Genomic DNA, 24,998 nt, shown 5'->3' on the forward strand with positions numbered 1-24,998 from the left:
CACAGAGGGCTCTGTCCACTGGAGTAACATTATGTGAGTTACAGTTTAACGGGATGACCCTGGCTGCTCGGCTGAGACCTGACTGTAGGGCAAACAATCAGGAAGCTGCAGTGATTCAGAGAAGAAATGATGGGCCTGGCCCAGGAGGGGGTGGGACAGTAGGATTTGCTGCAGACTAGTGAGGGTGGGTTGGGGTCTAGGACTGTAACAAAAATGTCAAGGATCACAGCAACATTTTGGCCTGAGCATCTGGAAGAGTAAAGTAGTACCACAGGAGTTGTTTAGGGATGAAGATCAAAAGTTTAATTTTAGAAAAATAGGTAATAACCATGTGTAAAAATATTCTAGCTCACTAAGGAATAACAATCCCATTTAAAACAATGAGATTAAATTTCTGCCCTCTTAATTAGCAAAGATATAAAATATTATAATTTTCTTTGCTGGCTAAAATGTGGTAAACCAAGCAGAGTTTTCAGAAAAATAGTTTGGGGATAAAAATTAAGATTCTTAGCAGTGTTCATAAATTTCACCTTGCTAATTTTCCTTTAAGTAATCTATTCCAGGAAAACTGTAAAAAGTGCACTGATTTATGTACCCAGTTCATACATTATTATTTCTAAAAATAAAAACTGGAAAGAGCCCAAATGTCCAACAATAGAGATATAGTTAAACATATTATTGTGCCCACCCACAGAATATTGTACAGCCATTCAAAATTTGTATAAAGAGTTTAAAAAATACTTATGAAAGGAAATGGCAGTATAAAATGTAATACCATATGGCTATAGTGTTAAAAATATTTAAGAGACCAGTTAAAAATGTTTGGCAAAAAATTACTAAAGCGTAGCCATTGTCTCCGGGTGATGAGAGTATTTTTTTCCTTCCAGCTGCAGTCTTTTCAATATTTTAATTTCAGGAATAAAAACAATTTTGTTTTTAATAGAAATGGTTATTCTAATCTCAGAAGGTGCTGTGCTGTAAAACGAAGTACACTAAAACCTATGGTAACACCAAGGCCACTACAGTGCTTCCTTCCTCGTGCTGGCCCCCATCTCAAAGGCAGACTGACCCTCTGGGAGAAGTGGGTGGCCTGGGGATCTGGAGGGGAAGCTGAGGCCAGGCAGCAAATGCTGGCGTCCCTGACTTGGAATTGGGAGGTGGAAGGTGGCTCCCCACCTCCCCAGTATTGCGCCTCAACCTGACAACAGGAAGCGTCCCGGGAGACATGTAAGCCAGAACAGACAAAAGCCACCAGGAAGGCCAAATGGAATTTGAAGCTTGGAAAGATTCAGACCCTCCAGATGTTTGGACCCCCAGAACTTCCCACTAGATAGCTAATGGGAAACTTCACAGTAATGTGGCCTTATATTTGACTCCATCCAATTTTTAGCCTCCACTTTTCATATCATGGCAAGTATATATATATATTTTTTAGACTATGGCAGACATAAGAGTTCATCTACCCTAAAACCATTCTATCTCCCTCCTGGCAGAAAGTTCCAGCTTCTTTAGCCAGCCCTAGGGAGTGAATCCTTGTTCATCCAGGACCAATATGGCAGTCCAGTATTTTTGGGCCAGTGATTGGTCGAGGGTATGGACATGTGACCTAGTTAAGACCAATAAGCTACAAGGGGAAGTGTGCAGGTAGCTTCTGGGATGTGTTGTCCTCCCTAGTAAGAGGCAAAAGGAGGAAAAGCCCCCTTTACCCCTTCACTCTCTTCTACTCTAGACACTGTCACCTGGGGATATGTCTTGTGGGGATATGCCGCAGCTGCTATCCTGAGACCTGGAGAGATGAGCCTGAGAAAAAGAGCCAAGAGTTGGAGCATAGTGGAGCAGGACAGAAGGAGCCAGGATCTTCAATGATGTCACTGCACTGTGGACCACATCCTTCTGGACTTCTTCTTAGTGACATGAGAGGTATCTTTACAGTTCCAGTTACTATTCGTTGAGTCTTCCTTACTCAACAAAGCATCCTACTGGTCAAAGATTCTCTCCTTGACCAAACTACACAGGCTCCTCTGAACTTTTCACCTAGGCCTGACTTTTGAGCCTCCATGTTCACCTCTGTATTGTCCAATTTTAGCAAGAATCCTCTACACTGGTTTAGCTAGAATCCCCCATCCTCCACACCTGATCACCCTCAACATCTAATTGGGTTCCTCACTCACCACCATCCTCCAGGTGATGTCTGATCACCTTGGCCTGTCTTCAGCAAGAATCCTGTTAGTTTAGTGAGAACCCCCCACCAGCCTTCACATTTTCTCTCAGTAATTTTCCATCCACTGATCCCCACACTGCTCCTTGGCTGTAATTTCCCACTTGCTCATACTATATTTAGAGTTGAGCCCCATCTCTCCCCACTGCAAGACCCCATTGCAATGGTACCTCCATCTATCACAATGCCCACCCCCCTTGAATAAGGTCTTCCTTACTGTATTCAACAAGTGTCATTGAATATTTTTTTCTTCAGCAATAGGAGTTCTTGCCATAGTCTGCTCTAAAGTAGGCTTGAGATTGTTACAATGGGGTGGGTCCTCCAGGGCCCTAGGACACCCTGATGTTAGAAAAGAACCCTAATTACGTGCACCCTGATGTTTATAGCAGCAATGTCCACAATAGCCAAACTGTGGAAAGAGCCAAGATGTCCATCGACAGATGAATGGATAAAGAAGATGTGGTGTATATATACAATGGAATGTTATGCAGCCATCAAAAGGAATGAGATCTTGCCATTTGCAACGACGTGGATGGAACTGGAGGGTGTTATGCTGAGCGAAATAAGTCAATCAGAGAAAGACATGTATCATATGACCTCACTGATATGAGGAATTCTTAATATCAGGAAACAAACTTGAGGGTTGCTGGAGTGGGGGGTGGGGTGGGAGGGATGGGGTGGCTGGGTGATAGACACTGGGGAGGGTATGTGCTATGGTGAGCGCTGTGAATTGTGCAAGACTGTTGAATCTCAGATCTGTACCTCTGAAACAAATAATGCAATATATGTTAAGAAAAAAAAAAAGAAGAAGATAGCAGGAGGGGAAGAATGAAGGGGGGGAAATCGGAGGGGGAGACGAATCAGGAGAGACGATGGACTCTGAAAAACAAACTGAGGGTTCTAGAGGGGAGGGGGTGGGAGGATGGGTTAGCCTGGTGATGGGTATTAAAGAGGGCACGTTCTGCATGGAGCACTGGGTGTTATACGCAAACAATGAATCATGGAACACTACATCAAAAACTAATGATGTAATGTATGGTGATTAACATAACAATAAAAAAGGAAAAGAACCCTATTTTCTGCTTTCCATGTAGCCTCCTTGCTAAGCATCACATGAAACTTGAGTTATTATACGAAGCTGCCTGATGTCTTAGGCAAAGAAATAGGTAAGACATATTTTGAACATTTAACCATGGGTAGAAGAGAAAGGAGAAGAGGTCTTTTGAAGACAGCTGAGAGGTGCACCCATAGGAAGGCTGGATTATGGGTCAACCAGGAAGAGGTTTTCAAGTGCCTTCTCTGGTCACTGGGCAGAAGCTACCTAGAGGTGCCTTGGGGAGGATTCTGAAGTTGATCTGGGTTCAATGAGATGGTGCCATAACTAACTAGTGGTGTCTGCCCTCACGGCTGGTTGGGAAGCTGGCACACATCAATGACATTTTCTTAGTGGTTGGGGTGAGACTGAGAAATAAGGTAGGACTAACAAGAGGGTTGGGCTGTAAAAGGGAGTGTCTGTGTACAGCAGGAAGAGGGACAGGGTAGTGACACATTATCATATTTTTTTTGGAATTCTGCTTATTCTCATTGTTATGTCTCATGTCCATGACATTCTCTTGTCATTGGTAAACTGACATGGGGAAGGCCACACTAAATATAATGAACACTAGGAGGCTCATGTATTCTTTCAATGAATATTATATGGGGACTACTTTGTAGAGTGCCATGCAGTGTTCTAGTTGCTGAGTGTAGAGTGAAATGTGGTGGGCAAGACCCCTACTCAGGTGGAGCTGAGAGTCCAGGGATACAGCCCTGAAATATGGGAGTCCTCAAGCATGACAGAGCAGCCCATCCTGAGGGTATCACTGCAGATGGTGAGGCCTAAGCAAGTAAGCACCCCTTTCTCTCTTTTCCTTGCCCTTCTTCCCCCAGTGACCTAGCCTTCCTATAACAATTCAAAGAAAGAAAAATCACTGCCCAGTAAAATTTTACAATGAAAAATAAAGATTTCCCTTCTGACCCAGACTTAGTTACCAAAAAGGTCCACAAAGTCTATGATATCAATATCTCTTCCCATAATTGTGGCCACTGTAACCATGGCAAAGATTTACATACACATGCAGAGTTTATCATCATTATCATCTTGCAACCTGCAATTACCGTGTACACAGTTCACCAGCTTAAAATTTAACATCTTTTTAGCATATTTTCCCACAGCATTAACTGTATGATGCAAAGTGCAGATTATGTCTATATAGATAAGCCTTGTGAATATGCAAGTAAATTTCATTTACTAGTCAATGAAAAAAAAAAATCCACAGGAAAAATGCTTGTCAGCAATACAGAGTAACAAATTGTGACTCAGAAGACATTAATAATGCCCCTATGCTTTGATCCAATAATTCGACTCCAGGGAATTACAACTGTAAGAAAATAGTGCTGAATGCAAGGGAAAAACTTATATAAAAGATGGCCAATTTGGCATCATTTATGAGAAAGAGAACTAGGAATAAGCTAAATACCCAAAAATAAGAGACAATTAAAAAAAAATTACAGTATATCCATATGGTAGGATGATACACAGTGTTTAAAACATTTATCTCTTATGTTGTAAATTGGATTATTGGTCCCAATTTTTCACTCCCCCACAGTCACATCATACATACACATGGGTGCCATGGCTTCATGGTTAGCAGAGTGTACTTTACCCCTTGACTTTGGGTCACGTGATTTTCTTCAGCCAGCAGATGCTAACAGATGTCACCCAAGCAGAAGTATGAAATGCACTTGCACAGTTGGGCTTGACCTCTTGCACTTCTGCCGTTGCCATGAGGACTTGGCCCATATTGCTTCTGCATCTCCAGCCTTGGCTTCAGAAACATGAACAAGAATTCTGAATGCTTACTGCTGTATGTATTTGAATGATACATGGAAATGTTATGCAGCAAAAACTGATAAAATTAAGCAAATTCGTAGCTACATGGAACCTTGTATTACGCAAGATAGAGGCACAGTAATAAATATTTATTAAAAGATTAGAAAAATGCTTGTGTGACATTGTTAAGTGAAAAGTGAAATAAAAATGGCATTTTCAGTCTAAGAGGAGAGGATAGGGGTCCCTGTGCTCAGAAAGAAAACATTAGGAAATCCATCAAAAAAAGATTATTGACAATTTTTTCAAGTTTTCTAAATTTTTTAATATTTCTATAATGAGCATGAATACTAACTGTAAAAAGAATTAAAATAATGCACCAGAACTGAGTTGGGTTAACATTCAATTTATCCAATGATAAACTAATCCTAAAAGGAGGAGAGAGAAAAATTGAACAAAAGGTTAATAGTTAAATGAATTAAGAGCCTATTTAGATATATTTTTAATAAAAAAAAAAAAAAACAAAAAACAGAAAAAGTGGGCAAAAAGGCGATTTTCATAGAGGACATATAAATAGTGAATAAAAACATGAAAAGGGGGTTCATTCTTCTCAGGACTCAATATCATAGACATAAATGAAATTCTTATGTCCCACATCAAATCTACTAAATTAAGAAATTTAACAATGCTAACACTTTTTGGAGAGAAAGTCTGGTAGAACTGCTATACTTATGCTGTGCTGCTGGCAATAAAAGTTAAGACAAATGTTCTGGAATGCCAATGTCTTACAAGTTATAAGGTTCTAAAGACATTCAAACTCTTTATTTCAATTACCACACTTGGAATTTATACTAAAGAAATAACTCAAGAGGGCACAATTAATTGTAATGCCCCAAAATGTGCCTACAAATTCTGCTTAGAGTCCATGTCCCGACATGGGCACGAGTGGAGTGGGACTCCAAGGAGCCCAGTGAAATAACAGGTGAAAAACTGGAAGAGATGAGCAGACATTTCAGAAGCTTTCCAGAGTTGGGGACACAAAGTTTGGAGTTCATTCAAGGTAAGTCCAGTAAGGGTAAGTACCAAGTCCCAGAAGCAAAGGCTATATATACTCTAGAATGAAAAGTAAAACCAAAAGATACCCATCCCAAAACAACCTAAAATCAAAACTCTGAAGATCAAAATGAACTGTCATCAATTTATTGTACTGATAAACTCACACTCTTCAGAGAAAGAAAGTAACCAAATGGAAATCCTAGAATTGAAAAATTAAAATAAAAAATTAAAATAAAAATTTAATTTAATAAAATGGTGTAGTATTCATAAAACATTCTAAAATAATAATGCTAGCTAGTATTTATTGTGTCTGGGATGTGTTTAGTGCTTTCCATGTATCATCTTCTACAATGTACCATCTATAATGCCTAGCATATAAAGAAAATTACTAGGTATGTAAAGAAACAAGAGAATGGATCCCAAGGTCTAAAAAACAGTGTCCATAAAAATGGACACACACAAATAAAATGTTGAAACTGGCAGAATTGTTAAAGAATTTATAGGGAAAAAAATGAATATGGTAGACAAACACATGAGGAATTTCAGGAGAAAGATGGAAAATTTGGGAAAGCAAATGAAGATCCTAGAACTGGAAAATACAATATCTTAAATTTTAAAATTCATTTAACAGAAAGAGTAGACTCGATAATGCAGAAGAAAGAGTCTGCAAACTTGAAGACAGAGCAATGGAAAAATTTCCAAACTGAAACAAAGTGAGAAAATATATTTAATACACACATAGGGAAAAAAATGAACAAAGTCCCCAACAACCTGTGGAATGCTATCAAGTGGTATGACATGCATGTTATTTGAGTGCTAGAAAAGAGAAAGAAAGACAAATAGAAAAAAATATTGGGCAAAAGTTTTCCAAATTTGATTTAAAACATCAATCCACAATCCAACAGGCTCTGTGAACCCTAAGCAGAATAAATACCAAGAAAATTACATCTTGGTACAACACAGGCAAACTCTGAAAGTCAAAAATAAAGAAAAATTGTCAAAGCAACCAGTGATAAAAAAGCAAATTACATACAGAACAATGATTTGAATGATGCCTGACTTCTCATCAGAAACAAGAATCAAGAAGATAATGGAATGATAACTTTAAAGTGCTAAAAAATTATCAACTTAGAATTATGTGTCTAATGAAAATACCTTTCAAAAATGAAGGTGAAATAGGGACATTTTAATTAAATAAAAGTAAAAATGAATTGTTGTTAGCAGACCTGAATTACCAGAGGGGTAAAGGCAAGTTTTTAAGCAGAAAGGAAACGATACAAGGTAAGACTGAATCTACAGGGAGTAATGAAGAACACCAAAAACAGTATGCCTGTAGCCAAACATAAAACATTTTTTTCTTTTCTTAAAGACAATTGATATTTAAAGAAAAATAATAACCACATACCATGGATTTTATATCATATGTAGAAATAAAAACATATGATAAGACAGGACAAAAATGGGAAAATGAGGGGCGCCTGGGTGGCTCAGTCATTAAGTGTCTGCCTCCAGCTCAGGTCATGATCCCAGGGTCCTGGGATCGAGCCCTGCATCAGGCTCCCTACACAGCCCTCTCTCACTCCTGCTCTTGTGTTCTTTCTCTCGCTGTGTCTCTCTCTGTCAAATAGATAAATAAAATCTTTTAAAAAATGGGAAAATGGAATTATACTGTTGTAAGATTCTAACATTATATATGAAGTGATATATTAATTCAAATTAGGTTGTGATAAATTAAGAATACATATTGTAACCTCTACAGCAACTACTTAAAAAACATAAAGAGGTTTAGCTAAAAAGCCAATATTCAAAACAGAATGCAATATTAAAATAATACTAGATGAACAAAAAATACAAAAGGAAAAGAAGAGCAAAACACAAGGGGAACAAATAAGTAGCAAGGTGACAATTAAACCCAACCTCATCAAAAATTATATTAAACATAAGTGAACTAAATACTCCAACTAAAAGATTTTCAGAGAAAACAAAAGGAAGATTCAACCATATGCTGTTTAAATTGATGCTTATATTCAAAGATACAAATAACTGAAATTGAAAATGAAAGGATGGAAAAAAATTTACGAGACACACACTATGCATTAAAAAGTTGGTGTAACTATACTAATCACAATCATGTAGAATTCAAAACAAGTACTACTTCCAGAGATAAAGATTATTTCATAATGGTAAATGTATCATCTGATTGAAAAAAAATAATCCTCAATGTGAACCTAACTATTAACATATTTCAAAAGTCATACACACTACAAAACTGCAGAGAACAGAAAAATTCACAATCATATATAGAGATGTTAATACTCCTCTCTCGGTAATCATTTTTTTTTTTAAAGCAGCAACACTCATTAAGGATTTAAGAGATTTTAACATCCCTGAAACTTACAGAACATTGCAGCAAGCACTATAGGATACATATCCTTTTCAAGAGTATATGGCAAGTTTACCAAGGTATGTCAAATACCACAACATAATAAGTAAGTCTCAATAAATTCCTGGAGACTGAAAATAAACTGGGAGTGGGAGCCTCAGACAAATGAGAGAGGTGAGTCTCTGTGGACTCCTGCTCTAGATTTCTAAGTATCTTGGTGTTGAAATGGTGGGTGTGGAAGATGGGAATACAGGTGCAGGAAGAGGAGGCCTATAGGTCAGAGGGCAAGTATGATGTGCAAATAAAAGTCAAGGATGACTCTAAAGTCTTGGCCTGAGCAACTGGAAGAATGGAACTGCTATTTGTTGAAGTGGGGAAGACAGGAAGGAGCAGATTTGGGGTTGGGGCAGAGAAGCAAGAACTCAACTGAGAAGCACTAAGAGTAAGCGTCCTATTAGATATCCATGTGTAACCTTTGAGTTGGGTTGGCAATTGAAAATTTAAGTCTGCAAGATGTAGGCTGAGCCTAGGTAGTTGTCAGCAGATAATATATTGGTGATTTTTTTTTTTTTTAAGATTTTATTCATTTATTTGAGAGAGAGAATGAGAGAGCGAGAGAGAGCACATGAGAGGGGGGAGGGTCAGAGGGAGAAGCAGACTCCCTGCTGAGCAGGGAGCCCGATGCGGGACTCGATCCGGAGACTCCAGGATCATGACCTGAGCCGAAGGCAGTCGCTTAACCAACTGAGCCACCCAGGTGCCCTATATTGGTGATATTTTAAATAGTATTTCTTCCATCCCATCTCAAACAACCTCATATTTGAGACCCTCTGCCCTATTGACCTCAACCAGAAATCTATATCAAAATCTAACACAATGTTCCCATTACTTACAAGCACATAAATGCCATCTAGCAAGATGAGTGGGTGCATCCCCCACAGGGGCAACACAGGGTAAGCCAAAAAATAAACCAAAAATTGTTAAACTGCATACCAGGGCCCGATCTTGTGTCTTATTTGCTGGCTAAGAAAGAAAAATAATCTACGGTGCCTGGGTGGCTCAGTCAGTTAGGCAACCGACTCTTGATTTTGGCTTGGGTCAGGGTCATGATCTCAGGGTCATGGGATCAAGCCCCGTGTCAGGATCTGCACTCGGCAGAGTCTGCTTGAGTTTCTCTCCCTCTGCCCCTCGCCCCACTCATGCTCTTTCTCTCTCTCTCAAATAAATAAATAAATCTTAAAAAAAAAAACAAAGAAAGAAAATAATCCTAAATCATAGTTTTCTTTCTCTTCCCACCCACCACACCACGGAAATTAAAGGGATTGGCAAATAATAGCTCTGAAAGATTTATAACCTCAGTTTAAGACCATGATACCTAGGAAAGAACAGCAACATTTGTTATTCTCTGGAAGAAATAAAATGCCAATGCAAATTACTTTCAAATGTAAATCCAAAGCAAACATAATTCTGGTTTAACGCATGAAAGGTGTGTTCCACTAAGCTCCCTTTGATTCTCCCGGAAGATTGATGGAGTAATTATACTCTGGAGAGCAGGGATAAGAAACTGTGTTGGAACTTATTAAATATGACATGCGGCGACTTCTCAATTTTGTTTAAAAAGTGTGCTTAAAAATAATTACATTTTAAATGGAATTCATAAATTTCTTACATCACTTAAGTGAACTGCAGAAAATCCTGCCGCACACACCAAGATTTTGTTGAATTTGATAAGCTGTATCATCTACAGGTAGAAACTCACTGGCATTTTCCACAGGGTGACGGGACCAGAAGATCTGCAGAGCATCTTTAGTTGTAGTTTTGTTTACGTATACATCAATATACAGTGATTAAAGTAACTATATTTATGCAAATATATTCCATTGTGGACATTTACGACCCTCCTCCCTTTCTTGTGGATTTTTATAATGCTTTCATAGCCACCAGTTTCTCCCTCTGCCAACCCATTCTGCATTCTGCAAGTATCATGATCATTCTAAGAGGAAAACCTGGTCACATCACCCCCCAGATTAAGCTTTAGTGTCTCTTCATCTTCTACCAACAGGGCCAGCTTCATAGAAGTGCAACCTGAGCACACAGAGCTCTGTGCTCAGAAGGGCCCTGCACTTGGCTTAACACCCAGGGGTTGCTTTTATCCCTGAAATGTTGCTCCCTAAGGGATTACACTGACGCACGTGCATGAGCAGAGGCTAAGCGGCCAATGTGTGTGGCCCCCATTCATCTGTAATGCTCCACAAGCACAGAATTCTGGTAGAACCACAATGTGTGCAGGCTCAGCAAGACCCAGGTAGATGAGTTTTGTCTACACCTGAGTAATGAAGGGCAGTGACATTCTAAGGAGTATGAGGGACCAAGGAACCCTATGATACCCTCCTCCCCGAGTTATGTGTGAGCTAATCCCTGACGCTGAATTTAAGACACAGAAGGGACAAAGATGGGACAACCAAAGCTCCTTTTTCCTCTGTCTCCTTACTCATTAGTAAGCTGAAGGTAGAGAGCATTGGCACAACATTCACATATCAAGGAGAGAAATTAAAACAGTTGAGTTCATTTTGCATAGCATTTCCTCTGTTCTGGTAAGAACAAAATACGTATGCATGCATGTGCTTTGAAATACGAATTGTGTAATTCTGGCAATTCTGCACACGAGTTAACTGCTCTTGTATTTGCATTTAAAACGGGCATTGCACAATATTCTTTCCGTGATAATTTAAAATTTTAAATACTGTTTGCCTAGAATGCTATTAAATAGCAAATTAGAAAAAAAACACCACGACCAACCAAGAGAGATGGAGACCATGGAAGAAAGGAAAAAGCTTCATAATTTTGTAGCTTTAACGGCAGTTTTGCGGTTCTTGCACAAGGGAACCCATTTTTCTTTCATGCTGAGTCCCACAAATCAGGTAGCCAGCCTGCCAACTAAGAAGTCAAATTCCTCCGTGTTACTGACCTGTGCATACTGTGTCCCCCCCCAAATTCATATACTGGAACCCTGACCCTCAACGGGGTGTTATTTGGAGGTGGGGCCTTTGGGAGGTAATCAGGGGGAGATGAGGTCATGAACATGGGGCCCCTAGGATGGGATCAGTGTCCTCAGAAGAAGAAGAGACAAGAGCTCCCTCCCTCTCCACCAGGTGAAGATATACTGAGAAAACAGCTGTTTGCAAACCCGAAGTGAACTCTCATCAACACCTTGATCTTGGACTTGCCATCTCCAGGAGTGTGGGAAATAAATGTCTGTTGTTTAAGCCCCCAGTGTGGGGTATTTGCTGTAAGGCCCTAACTGAGACACATAGCGTGACATTCTAGGATCTTGAACGTCTGGTGCTAGCCTTAGTCTCCAGCCCCATCTCTAAGGCTGCTCCCCCCTCCCCCATCATACCCGCTCCCTATTAACTCTGGGGTACTGAACACCTTCCAGTTCTCTCTGCCCACCTTGCCTCTGTACATGTGGCCCCCTCTGCCCGGAAGGGCCTTTTCTTGCATCATCTTCCCAGTTTCCTTCCCCCCCACATGACCTCCCCTTGGCTGTTACCTGTCCCTCCTTCAGGACAGGTATCAGAAGTTGCCTTTTCTGGAAACACTTCCCAGACCTAATTTGGGGCCTCATCTGAAATGACACATTGAAGTTATTATATAATGGTAAAACTAGGTGTATTTGTTTCCCAGGGCCACCGTGACAAAGCACCACAGACAGGAGGGCTCAAAACAACTGAAATTTATCCCCTCACAGTTCTGGAGGCTGCAAGTCTAAGACTGAGGTGCCAGCAGGGTTGGTTTCTTCTGCGTCTTCTGCTCCTTGCCTCTCTCCTAGTTTCCAGGGAATTGCCTGCAATTTTCGGTGTTCCTTGGCTTGTAGGTGCATTACCAAACGTCCCAATCTCTGTCTTCATGTTCACATGGCATTCTCATGTGTGTGTCTGCCTTTGTGCTCCAATTTCCCCTTTTTATAAGAATACCAGTTCTACTGGGTGAGGGCCCACGCTAGTGGCCTCATCTTAACTTCATTGCATCTCTGTCTCCAAATAAGCTCACATTCTAAGGTATTGGGAGTTAGGCTTCACCTTACTTATTTTGGGGGACTCAATTCAATCCACAACATGTGGCATCCAGAAATCTTTTTCTTCTTTCCTCTCAAATGCCTAAGAGGATGGACATTTTCTAAAAGACAGGGGCCCTCAGTCTCATAAAAGACAGGGGCCCAATATCTAATCCTCCCTAAAACCCCACTCCAGCCTCCAGGGCCTCCATGGGATTTAGCAAACACAAGACTCGAAAGGTGGCTTGATCCACATCAATGACACTGACCACCAGCGAAAGGACACCTGCTCCCTGGTCACTGTTTCACATGACTTGGCCAGAGTCAGGCTTCTAAACACAGGCCTTGCCCTTCCTGACAGATGTAATAAGGTCTCAGGCAAGGAAGCTTTGAGGGCAGAGTCTGTTGGAACAGGCTGTTTCCTGGAGAATGGAAATGGGAAAGACCCTCCTGACAGCAGGGCCTGGCAGTCACCTGGGAGGAAGTCGGAACACCTCCTTTTTCGGGCTCAGGAAACAGCGGCTCTCACCCAACATCCCTCTGCTCACATGACATACCTTACACAGCCGGGTGCTGACCACCTCACTCTGTTCCCAAGGCAACCGTACTGTTGTAGCCCCATTCTCAAGAGGAAGAAACTAAGGCTTAGGGAGGTGAAGTCGCTGGCCCACAGTTACACAGACAATACACAGAAAAATCAGGATCTCACCCTGTGGAACCCCCAAATCTCTGCTTGTAACCTCTATGCACTGACCTCCCTCAGTCACAAAATGTAACCTCATTTAGTGAACTTTACACAGCACTTACTTTATTATGTGCCAGACTATGTAGTAAGCATGTCACATAGAGTAACTCACTTACTCCTCAAAACAGTTTATGAAGTAAAGCCCATTTCCTCTCCATTCTACAGAGGAGAAAACCAGCAATCAGGAAGGAAAAGACACTTACTGGAGGTCACTCCACGAGTAGGTGGCAGGGCCAGCACGGAGCTCTCGGCAGTCTGGCCCTGGGTCTGTGCTCTTAAACACTACCCTAGTTAAGGGGCCTCCCTGCTGGAAGACTCCACGATGAAGCTGGCCTGGGGGCCTGGTGGATCCCAGAGATGCACAAGCCCAGAGGCCCACACCCCATCTCTAAGGGGAACTGACTGGAAGAGCATCAGGCTGCGCTCTAGCGTATGTCCTCGGGGGCCTGCTGTTACCTTCCCAGCACCTGAGCCGGGCAGGCCCTGCATCCACACAACCACCGTCTACCCCACCGACAGTTCATCCACTACAGATCCATTCAAAACACATCCACTGAGCAAGTCACAAGCGAAGGGTCTAGAGAAGGCGCACACAGCCACCCTGAACATCACTGTTTTGCATCTACCTACTTTACTTTATCTTGCTTCCTATTTAAGAAGTCTGAATCCTTTTCCAACTGCAGGTAGAAACATGAAGTTCCTCGGCAGAAGGTTCTGTTAAAATAAAACCAGTCAAGATAGAAAACAGTATTAAATAAATAACAATAGGGGTATATAGGGCTGTGGTTAAAAAAAAATTATAATAATTCCCCAGGTGGGATACCAGTGATGGAGCTGGGGAGAGACTGGTAGGAGGGAAAGAACTTTCCAGTTATCCAGAAAGAAGTGGGACCAGCGCCCCAAGGTTACCACCTACGACACTGAGTGAACCCCCAATAACAATACCTCTCACACAGCATCATTCTTCAGACACCAGGAGGGACCCTGTTACCTTTCGTAAGTTGCACAGTGATTTTTCTCTGTATTTTCTGAAAATTGCTCAAGGACAAGCAGCTACGAGGACAGACATTTTGTAAAGCAGTGGGACCCAGATGAAACACTGCAAGAGCCACGGGCCCTGTGCTCAGGGAGACTCCGGACTCACGGGGGAGACAGACACTAATGAAGTACTCATGTGAATAAATGTAGAACTAGCACTGTGATAAATGCAATGAAGAAGCGTGCGGTAATGTGGGGGTGGGGGTGGGGGTCTTGACCCAGCCTGGGAATCAGAGAAGGGATCCAGGAGAAGGATGAGTGGGAGATGACCAAGCCGAGCCCAGTGGGGTGGGGGAGCATTTCAGGCAGAGGCAACAACACGTGGTAAGGCCCTGGGGCAGGAGTGACATGAAACGTCCCAGAAACCGAAAGGATGCCCCGTGGTCCAAGAGCATAAACAGGAGCACTGAGTATGAGCAGAAGGAAGGTCGACAACTGCATGGAACAGTAACGCAGTAACAGTGAGCTGGGGTTTGGGTTAAGAACTTGAAGCACGCGGAGTGATGTAACTCATGCGGTGAGGGAGAAGGGTGGGATGAGATGTGAGAGGTGGACAGGTTCCAGCTCCCACAGGGCCTCGGGGACCATATCACAGTCTGAATCTGTAGCCCGAGAGCAGTGGCAGCCACTCCCGAGTGCGGAGCACAGGACTACCATCATTGCTGTGACTTCAGTCATGAGTCTGGGTGGGAGGCTGCATGGGGGGGCGACGCTTGAGTGGAGGCGGCAGTGGGTGGGGCTGGAAAGATGGGGCACATTTGGGAGAGACTTGGGAGGTAAAATCAACACAGCCAAGTGCCTAACTGGACTTGTGGGGGAAGGCAGATGGAAATGCTGAGAAAAACCCTGAGATATTTTGGCCTCTGCAACTGGATAGATGATGGTACTATATGCACTAAGCTGGGAGACTCTGGAAGCACGTGAGTTTGACTGAGGTCATTTTGGGCTTTAGGTTTTTGTTTGTTTGTTTATAGATTTTATTTTATTTATTTGAGAGAGAGAGAGAGAGAGATTGCACTGGGGAGGAGCAGACGGGGAGGGTGAGAGACAAGGAGACTCCCAGCTGAGCACGGAGCCCGACGTGGGGCTCAATCTCATGACCCTGAGATCATCACCTGAGCTGAAATCAAGAGTCCCCCGCTTAACCGACTGAGCCACCCAGGTGCCCCAGGTTATTTTGAATTTGAGGTAATCTTTTGAGCATCCAAGGGGAATTACATACAGAAACACAGATTTGGAGGCCAGAGGAGAAATATGAATGAAGGAAATAACTTACTGAGTCACTGCTAAAAGAAACAAACAAACAGGGTTCTAGAGGGGATGGGGGTGGGGGGACGGGTTAGCCCGGTGATGGGTATTAAGGAGGGCACGTACTGCATGGAGCACTGGGTGTTATACGAAAACAATGGATCGTGGATCACCACATCAAAAACTAATGATGTATTGTATGGTGACTAACATAACATAATAAAATTAAAAAAAATAAAAAATAAAAGAAAGAAACAGGCACCCGTTATTAACGTAGTGTCCCTCAGCTCCAAAGCCACTGCTTTGTGACGATGGGGCAGGACTCCGCAGGCATTTCTGCGTTGCCAGCCGGCTTCCCGCTAGGCGCTGCCAACAGAGGGCGCAAGAGAGGCACCGCCAGACCAGCGTGGGAAGGGGCTTCCCTTCTTCCACCTGGCTGTCCACCTGCCAGCCAGCAGGTGGGCAGGGGGCCCGGCAGCCCTCCCCTCAGTGGCCCTCACGGATGAGCTGCACCCTCCGGAAAGTTCCTCTGCCCCCCCCACCCCAGTAGGCTGCCTGTTCCTCTAGCCACCGGGCCCTCTCCAAAGAGATCTGAAACGCAGCCTGACCCTCAGCCCTGCCAGGAGGAGCCGTTCTGGGGGGGCTGCTACTTCCGTACTCCTAGAGTCTTCTCCGACTCCTTTTCACACTTAGCCTTTTTACTAGACGAATTCTTTGTAGGACATGTTCCCTTTCTGAAAACCGGTGTGGCTTCAGTCTCCTGACTGCACCCGGACTGAGGCGGGGTGACTGGGCATGCGGGGGTGACAAGATCAGCGGGGAGACAGGACAGAGGGCTGAGCAAGAGGCCCAAGGGCTCAGTCTTGAGGAACTCCAAGATTTACCGCAAGGGAGAGGAAGCCCCATTGTTTTCGGTGCGGGAATATTCCTCTGGGGTGTCGGGACCCTCGCCGCTCTTTCTAGAACAGTTTCTCCATCTCCATCTGCAATTGCTCTGAGCCCAGATTTTAGACAACTGAGTACTGCTAAGAATATTTTGTTCCTTCCAAATCTCTCAGGAAAATGCCTAAGCTCAGTGCTAGCTTATGCTGTTTGATCCTCCTAAAATACCGATCCTTTTTCTCTTAAGGCATTTAAACCCTTCCCTCAAGACTCAACATAAATCCTGTTTCCATCTTAACACCCTCTTCACTCCAGCTCATATTGTGGGAAAGCCATCGTCCCTTCTCTCTACCCTTCTGCTGCCCCATAAAACAGGAATTTTGTCTTAACCAAAAAGCAACGGGAACCATCTCCGCCTTCTCTCTCAGCGGGAAGAGAAGTGATAATCCCGCATCGTGATATGCAAGAGTCTGATATCCATTAATCTTTACAGGTTGACATTTGGGGAAATTTCTCAGGAGGTCTCTGTGCATTATAACTGGGATCCACCAAGCTGAGTATAGAGCCCACTCTGCAGACTCCAGTCTGCCCAAGCAAGTCCCAAGGGCGAAATTGGGGGACAGCAATCGAAAGGTCATTCTGGACTCAAATCCAAGGCACCTTCTCCAAACAAACTTTAGTGGTAGTAAGTGTGAACGTTCCACGTTTGTTTCTCAAAAGCCTGGGAACTGGGAGGAATGCAAGAAATCGACCCCACTAAGCGATTAATTTCGCCTTTCATTCAACCAATAGCTGCTGTGTGTGCCTTCCCTGGCCCTGTTCCAGGCCTTGCAGACACAAAGATGAAAAAGAAATGCTTGCTGCTCTTCCAGAGGTCTCAGTCTAGTGCAGAAGATGGACATGCGGTCAAACAACTGAGATGAGCCAAAGTGTTCCAAACCATGTCTCAGAGAACACGGTAAAGCAGGGACTGGTGTGGAAGTTTCTGTTTGTTTCACTTGCCCTTGTTCTCTTGATACCCCAGTACTCCTCGGGAAAATCCTGCCCAGACTTTCTTAGTCCACATTCCTCAAGTGATGCCAACTCCGCCCCCAGGATCAGAGGGTGGGCATGAGACCCAGCCTGACCACAGAGAGCCTCATTTCTCCCCAGTCACAGTGATCGGTTCAAGAATGCTCAAGACTTAACCACAACTCATCAGAATGAACCCTGGGATTCTTTTTCTGCAGCAACTATGAAAAAAGAGGCTCCTTTTCCACCCTCAGAGATACAAGGCTCTGAGCCTCGAGGTCATAGGGGCCCCATGATGAGAGAGCGGGCCTGAAGCCACAGAGAGGAGAAGAGAGAATCCAAGGAGGCAGATTCCTGATGACATTGCTGAGAACCTGGTTCCACCAGGAGATGCACACCTTCATTCATTCATTCATTCATTCATTTATTCATTTATTCATTTGTCCCTCAAAAGTGTATGGGCATCTGCTGTGCCCCAGGTGTTCTTTTAGGCCTTGGGTACACAGCAGTGAATAAATCCCATCACATCCCTACCTTAAGGTAGCTTGTGACCACATGGGGGAAGACAGACTATAACTAAGGGAATAAGTAAAATAAATGGTATGAGAGATGATGATAATTGCTATGAAGCAAAGGAAGGCCAGGAAGGTGGGCTGGGAGTGCCATTGTAAGTAGGGTGGTCAGTGAAGGCCTCACAAGGAAGATGGCATTTGCGTGAAGACAAGCAGAGGTGAGGGAGAGGGTCCTGGGGGAGAAGCCCTGCGGGCATGGGGAGCAGGTACTGGGCTACAGTATGAGAGCGTCCGTGTGTCTGAGGGGCAGGAGGGAGGCAGGTGGGCTGGAGAAAGGAAGGAGATGGGGTCAAAGAGGCCGGGCTTGATGGGCATCTATAAGGACTTCTGCTTTTACTTGTTGCTAGGGCAGAAGGAGAGGGGGTTGAGCAGGGACTGACATGCCCCACGCCCACTTCTGCAGGATCACTTCGGTGTTGCATTGAGGTGATGCTGGGGAGAGGGGAGCAAAAGCAAGGAGACCAGTTAGGGAGGCTACTGTAATAATCTAAGCCAGAGGTGTGACCATGGCTTGGACCAGGTGGTAGTGATGCAGGTGGTGAAAAGTGGCCAGAGCCAATTAATTCCCTTCAAAAGACCTCATGTTGGTTAACTGAAGGAGGCTCACCTGCCACACCACATTACACCTCATCTCAGATGCCATCCACATGAAATGCACCGTCGTTTTATGTACCACTAAAAGGGAAATGCTGCCAATGAATCTACGATGTGATTCTTTCTAGTCCCTTGAAAAAGCTCTTTTAGACCCATTATATATCATGCTCATGTGACCACAGAGCAAATAATAAAACTACATCACAAATACCACACTGGCCAAACTGCATCCCCAGTTCAGAGATTTCAAACACGGAAAAATGTGTGCCTTAGAATCAATGAAATACAATAGTTTGTATACACATGTCTGACTTTATAGAGATGATTGACACACGCTTTAAGCTTTACAATTCATATCTATTTTCTATGAGTGTTGAAAGGTAGAGATGGATCTCACCATTCATTTCTACTAAACAATCTCATACTGATTTATGGCTATTTTCTTAACCTCCCCACCCCCCACCCCCACCTTGTAGAAGACAAAACACATTTTCAAATGAGGTCTAGATCTAAAAACCTAAGGTTTCATCCTAGACTCCTGCATGAAATATGCACATGCCTGATACAGCTACGAACACCGAGCCCCGAAATCCACATCCCTTACATGGCACCTGTCCAGCCTCCACCTCTGTAGAGATTCTCATTGTAAGAGCAAAGTTTTCAAAAGACTGTCTCCAGATGAAGCATGACTGCAACTTAGGGGGTGATTCTTTGTTTGTTTGTTTTGTTTTTTTTAAAGATTTTATTTACTTAGGGGGTGATTCTTTAATTGCCTTGGGTGTCTGACTATTTCCAAAGGAAAGCAACATTTGTTGCAGATTTGGTTAGACCAAGAAGATGTTTTCATGTTCTGAGCTACATGTCAAGTTACCTGGACCAATAATTATATAGAAATAACACTTAAATGACCTTTTAATATATGACATTCTAAAATGAGAATACCCAGAGCTGGTTATGAGGTTCTTAAATCAATACCCCCAAATGTGTGGATGCTGGCCATAAATGTATAGAACATTGATTTAAAAAAAATCCTTTGGAAACATAATTTACAACATGTTTCTGGAGTTCTAAAAAATATTCAATTCCTTGGATCCAATAATCTCTCCCCTTGCACTTTATTTTAAGATATTTATTTATTTATTTATTTATTTGAGAGAGAGAGAGAGAGAGAGAGAGAGCACACACACACGCATGCGCACGCACACACACACAAACACACGAGAGGGAGAGGGAGAATCTTAAGCAGGCTCTATGCCCAGCAGGGAGCTCGACGCCCAGCTCGATCTCACAACCCTGAGATCATGACCTGAGCTGAAATCAAGAGTTGGACGCTTAATTGGCTGCGCCACCCAGGTGCCCCAGGAATTCCTTTAAAAGAAGGGGAAAAAATGCACAAAATTTTCAAGCAACTTATTTATAAAGATGGAATCATGAAAATAGCCTAAATGTCTAATGGTAAGAAAATATTTAAGTAAATTATAAGAGTCCCATTTGATGGAATATTACAGCCCACTCAACTATTGATTTGAAGACACTGTTGCAACCTAAGCCACTTTAAATACAATGCTAAGGGGCGCCTGGGTGGCTCAGTTGGTTAAGCGACTGCCTTCGGCTCAGGTCGTGATCTCAGGGTCCTGGGATCGAGCCCCGCATCGGGTTCCCTGCTCGGCGGGAAGCCTGCTTCTCTCTTTCCCACTCCCCCTGCTTGTGTTCCTTCTCTCACCGTCAATCTCTGTCAAATAAATAAATAAAATCTTTTAAAAATAAAATAAAATAAAATAAAATAAATAAATACAATGCTAAGAGAAAAAGCAGAAGCTGTTGTATCTGCGGCAGGTGGACGCTTATATAAAAATGTCTAGATGTGGATAAGCACTGCGTGGGGGGTAAAACAACTTAAATGCAATTTTGACATGAAGTTGGAATGGGAGAGAATTTTTTTTTCATTCCTAGAGGTTGTATTATGATGTGACTGCCCAACAAATGCTTTAAGAAGATGGCCTGTGAGATGATTATTGTAAACGAGCAGGTGCCAGAGTGTATTGTCACTAGCTTCTGTGCGAAGAGCCCCGTGGGGTGGCGTGGTGGAGCCTGACCTGAGTGCTGGGCTCATGTGCACGGCCGAACGCATCTGTGAGAGTTACATTTCCCCTAGGCCTCCAGAGGCGGGCACAGGGAACACTGTTAGGTGCCCACCTCTGGAGTTCAACAAACCTGGGTGTGAGTCCCAGCTCATCCACACACAGGCTACAGGCTTTTCCTGGGGTCCCCGATTCAGTTACCCCTCTAGTACAATGCAGATTCTGAGACCTCCCCAGGCCAAGTTGTGATGATTCCCAATTAGGCATGAAAAGCAGCCCGTGCACTGTGTCAGGAAGTTAGTTGTTAATATTACCTGAATGCAAGTTAAACTTTTGCCATCTTAATGAAAGTGGGCATGATACAGTTATGCAATGCAAACTCTCAGCTAGGGTTTAGTATTAAATTACTTACAAACCAGACTTGTTTTTGCCCAGGCAGGTGTTTGCATCTTCAACTGCCCAACAACTCTGGTTTGGGAGAGCATGTGCGTTCACTGGACCGTGTCACTCCCCTGCTTAAAATTCTTCAGTGACTCTGGATGCCTATACGAGCAAGTCCAAACACATGACCACTTGGCCCTTTAAGGCTGGTCCAGCACTTGGGGTTCACCTCCATACCTTCCAGCCTCACACTTCATACTGCCGGAGTACTAATCACCCCCAACAATGTCTCCAATGAGCACTGCTTACTCTTTACCATCTGCCTTTGCACATTCTGTTCCTTCCTTCTAATACACGCTTCCCCTTCTCTACCAACCCCTCCTTACTGGTAACGTCTGCCATTTGCACAAGACTCAACACTAAGAGGAAATCTTCTTTGCCCCTCCTCCCTGCCCCAGGGTTAGGGACCCTCCTCTAGGTTACCATAGTTCTCTGAGCTCCCTGCATTGTCCTGGGTATTTATTTGCTCCAGGAGCTCCCTGAGAGTTAGGATATTTGCCTTCATCTTCTCCATATTCTTGGTGCCTAGCACAGGGATGGGTACAAAAAAAGATGATCAGTCAATGCCTACAGAATAAATGAATCAATTGGTGGCAAATAACAGTGCTTTACTTGCACAGGAAAATATATGAGAGATATGCTGGCAAAATCAAACAAGTTAATGTTTCACTGGGCTGGAAGCTGGCAAAATGAGGCAAGTCCTAACCTTGTACTTCAAGAGCCCTGAAACAGGCAGTTAACCTTGGGTCCAATCTGCTTTTGGAATGAGGAACAACAATAGGAAAATCAAAAGTTGGCTATACCAGATATAACTATTTTGCCAATCAATATTTTAAAGAATGCTTCTGGGATAAAGGAGAGAGACAGTTGTCAATATAAGGGAGGCAAATTTCCCCTGCAAATAAAAGAAAGAAAAATGCTAAGAAAATTACCTAAAGTACGACCCTTGATCTAGGCTAGAACCATGAACCCCTATAATTTTTGGAGGTGATATGTAAGTTTGTGCTTTCTTCTATGAAGGGGGTCCATGGTTTTCACGAAAGGCTCCCGTTATGGGCTCACTGGTTGTCCCCTCCAAACTTCATGTGGAAGTTCTAACCTCCAATCTGACTACGTTTGGAGATAGGGCCTTTATGGAGATAGATGTTAAGTGAGGTCATAAGGCTGGGGCCTTAATCTGATAGGACTGGTATTCATGTAAGAAGAGGAAGAGACACCGGACAGCTCTCTCCAGCACTTCAAGCATAGAGGAAACCAGGAAGAGAGCTCTCACCAGAAACCAGCCCTGACAGCACGTGAGCTCCGACGTCTGGCCTCTCGAACAGTGAGAAAACAAATCTCTGTTGTTGAGGCCACCACCAACAACAAATTCTGTTGTTTAAGCATCAGTGGTACTGTGTTATGACAGCCTGAGCTGACTCATACAGATCCCTTCACCAAGATAGATAGGAGAGTTTCGACTTCTTGCAAATAGAAGGGTTCTGACGCAAGTCATGCTCTCCACCTATCATTAAGTATTTGTGTTCTCATAGGGTCTGAATAGCCCTGAATGTAATCATGAAGGACAAAAGTGCTCCGAAGGGGACCAGTCTATCCCAGAGTCGCCCCAAGTAGGCTGTCCCACAGCAGAGCACACCTGCAAACAGTGATTGACTTCCATGGAGAAGTTCAGGGTTAGTGTGAACTTGGCCAGGGACAAGTTCGGCTGCATGTGTCCAGACTCTTCATGGGACACCCAGGGGCCTCCACCACCTCCCTGCCTACCTCTCATCCATCCATGCCTGGCTCTCCACCTGCCTATGCCCCAGACTAAAGAACGAGGAAGGCCTCCGGTCTCCTTGGGTGCCCAGGTGCCTTCACTGGCCCCACTCACCACCCTTATCACCATGGATGGTCATGGATTATTCATTGTCACTAGACTAGGAACTCCTTTCGGAAAGCACCAAATCAGGCTGACCCACTTAAGTTAACTATCTTCATGTAGCCTTTGGAGAGGAGCTGTCTGGGCCAGCATGTGACTACCACCCACAGCCTTGGCCATTCTAGAAACCATGATCTGTGCCCACAAGCCTATAGCCTGGGTGGTGATAAGCACTGCCTCCAGAGGCCAACTGGCCAACCCCCAAGCCAGCTCTGCTCCTTAGGAGCTGTGACTAGACCACATCCCTTCCTTCAATTGCCAAACGGAACAACAGAAGTACCTACCTGGTTGCTTGAGGACCGAGAGAACACATATAAAGCCCTAGAATAGTGCCTGGCACATAGTATGTGCTCAGTACATCCTAGCTCTTGTGTGGGGACACGGTGAAGACCAGAGAAACCAAAGCATTAAGAAACCAAGCTTTTAGGGGCGCCTGGGTGGCTCAGTTGGTTAAGTGACTGCCTTCGGCTCAGGTCGTAATCCTGGAGTCCCTGGATCGAGTCCCGCATCGGGCTCCCTGCTCGGCAGGGAGCCTGCTTCTCCCTCTGACCCTCCCCCCTCTCATGTGCTCTCTCTGTCTCAAATAAATAAATAAAAAATCTTTAAAAAAAAAAAAAAAGAAACCAAGCTTTTAAAGGCAGAGTTAACAGATAACCAACAATACCGTACTGATTATAAGACACTTTTCACATGGATTACCAGTGGTTAAGCTTCAAACAATCCCGTATTCTAGGGTAGTAGGTGGTATCATAATTCTCAACTCATAGGTGAAGAAACAAAGGTTTCAGAGAGGTTAAGCAAGTTGCCCAGGACACACAGCGCTGGAAATGGCGTTTTGCCAGTTCAAATACCGAGCTCTACGGACCTGAGCCGCAAGGAAGACCAGCCCTAGAGTTTAGATGAGGCTGGACAAGCTACACCACCCCTCCGCCAGGGAGGCTGCCACAAGCGGGACGCCTTCCTTGGAGTCACGGAGTTTAACCAAGAAAAGTTTCCCTAGGCTGTCCTGGGCGAAGCAGGAGAGCAGCGTGGAACCTGCCGGTGCACGAGACCAAACGCGTAGTGGACGGACACACACACACACAGGCCGCCTCCCTGAGCCTCCGGCTCTGAAGGAGACCGGGGCTTGGGGAGCTGGAGCCGAGCAGCACCCGGACTTGCGTCCGGGGCAGCTCCTCCCTCCGCTCCCCAAGTGAAGGCTGGGCTGCACCCCCTGCCCGAATCGGCGCGCCGGCCCGGAGGGGCAGCGGTGCACAGGGGGAACCTCGGCACAAGCCGCGCGCCGCGCAGGGGGAAGGAGGGGTGCGCCCCTCGCCTCTTACCTTCCTCATTCTCGTCAAACACGGGGGGCTTGTGGGAGTGGTTCCCGCCCATATTCCGCCGTAGCGCCTGCCGCTGCTACATGCCCGGCCGCGGCGAGCGGGGAGCGCGGAGCGCGGAGCCGGACGCGGGAGCCGGACGCGGGAGCCGGACGCGGGAGCCGGACGCGGGACGCGCGGCGAGCGCCCAGCCCAGGCTGCAACCGCGCGCCAGCCGGAGGGGGCCGAGCGCCGCGCAGGGGCGGGACCGCGCCCGCCGCGCCCCCTCGTCCCGGCGCCCCCCGCTGCGCTCGCACGCCCGCCGCGCCCCCTGTGCGGGCGCCGCCGCCGCCCCGCCCGGAAACCCGGAGCTCCCCGCGCCGCCGGCCACCGAGCCGCGCTCCTCGCCGGCTGCAGCGGGCGGGGGACCGGAGGCGGCGCGGCGGGCGAAGGAGGAGGAGAAGGAGGAGGAGGAGGGGGAAGAGGGAAGGGGCGGGGGGCGAGCGCAGCCCGGGGGACGCCCGGAAGAGAGGGCGCGGCGGTGGGGAGTGCCGAACTGAGTGCAGGGTGGGCCCGGAGGAATC

The 24,998-nt window shown here is 44.8% G+C and overlaps 1 protein-coding gene across 1 annotated transcript in view; it reads right to left on the reverse strand.

Annotated features, from left to right (window-relative positions):
- Positions 1–24,535, reverse strand: part of STK32B (serine/threonine kinase 32B) — a 365,972-nt gene extending 341,437 nt beyond the window's left edge. The window contains exon 1 of the mRNA XM_032397296.1: positions 24,439–24,535. Within this exon, the coding sequence (XP_032253187.1) occupies positions 24,439–24,490 (52 nt within the window). The 5' untranslated portion in view covers positions 24,491–24,535. The remainder of the gene's footprint in view (positions 1–24,438) is intronic.
- Positions 24,536–24,998: the final 463 nt, after the last annotated feature.

The sequence above is a fragment of the Phoca vitulina genome, unplaced genomic scaffold (genome assembly GCF_004348235.1).
Source record: "Phoca vitulina isolate PV1807 unplaced genomic scaffold, GSC_HSeal_1.0 scaffold3, whole genome shotgun sequence".
NCBI classification, from domain to species: domain Eukaryota; kingdom Metazoa; phylum Chordata; class Mammalia; order Carnivora; family Phocidae; genus Phoca; species Phoca vitulina.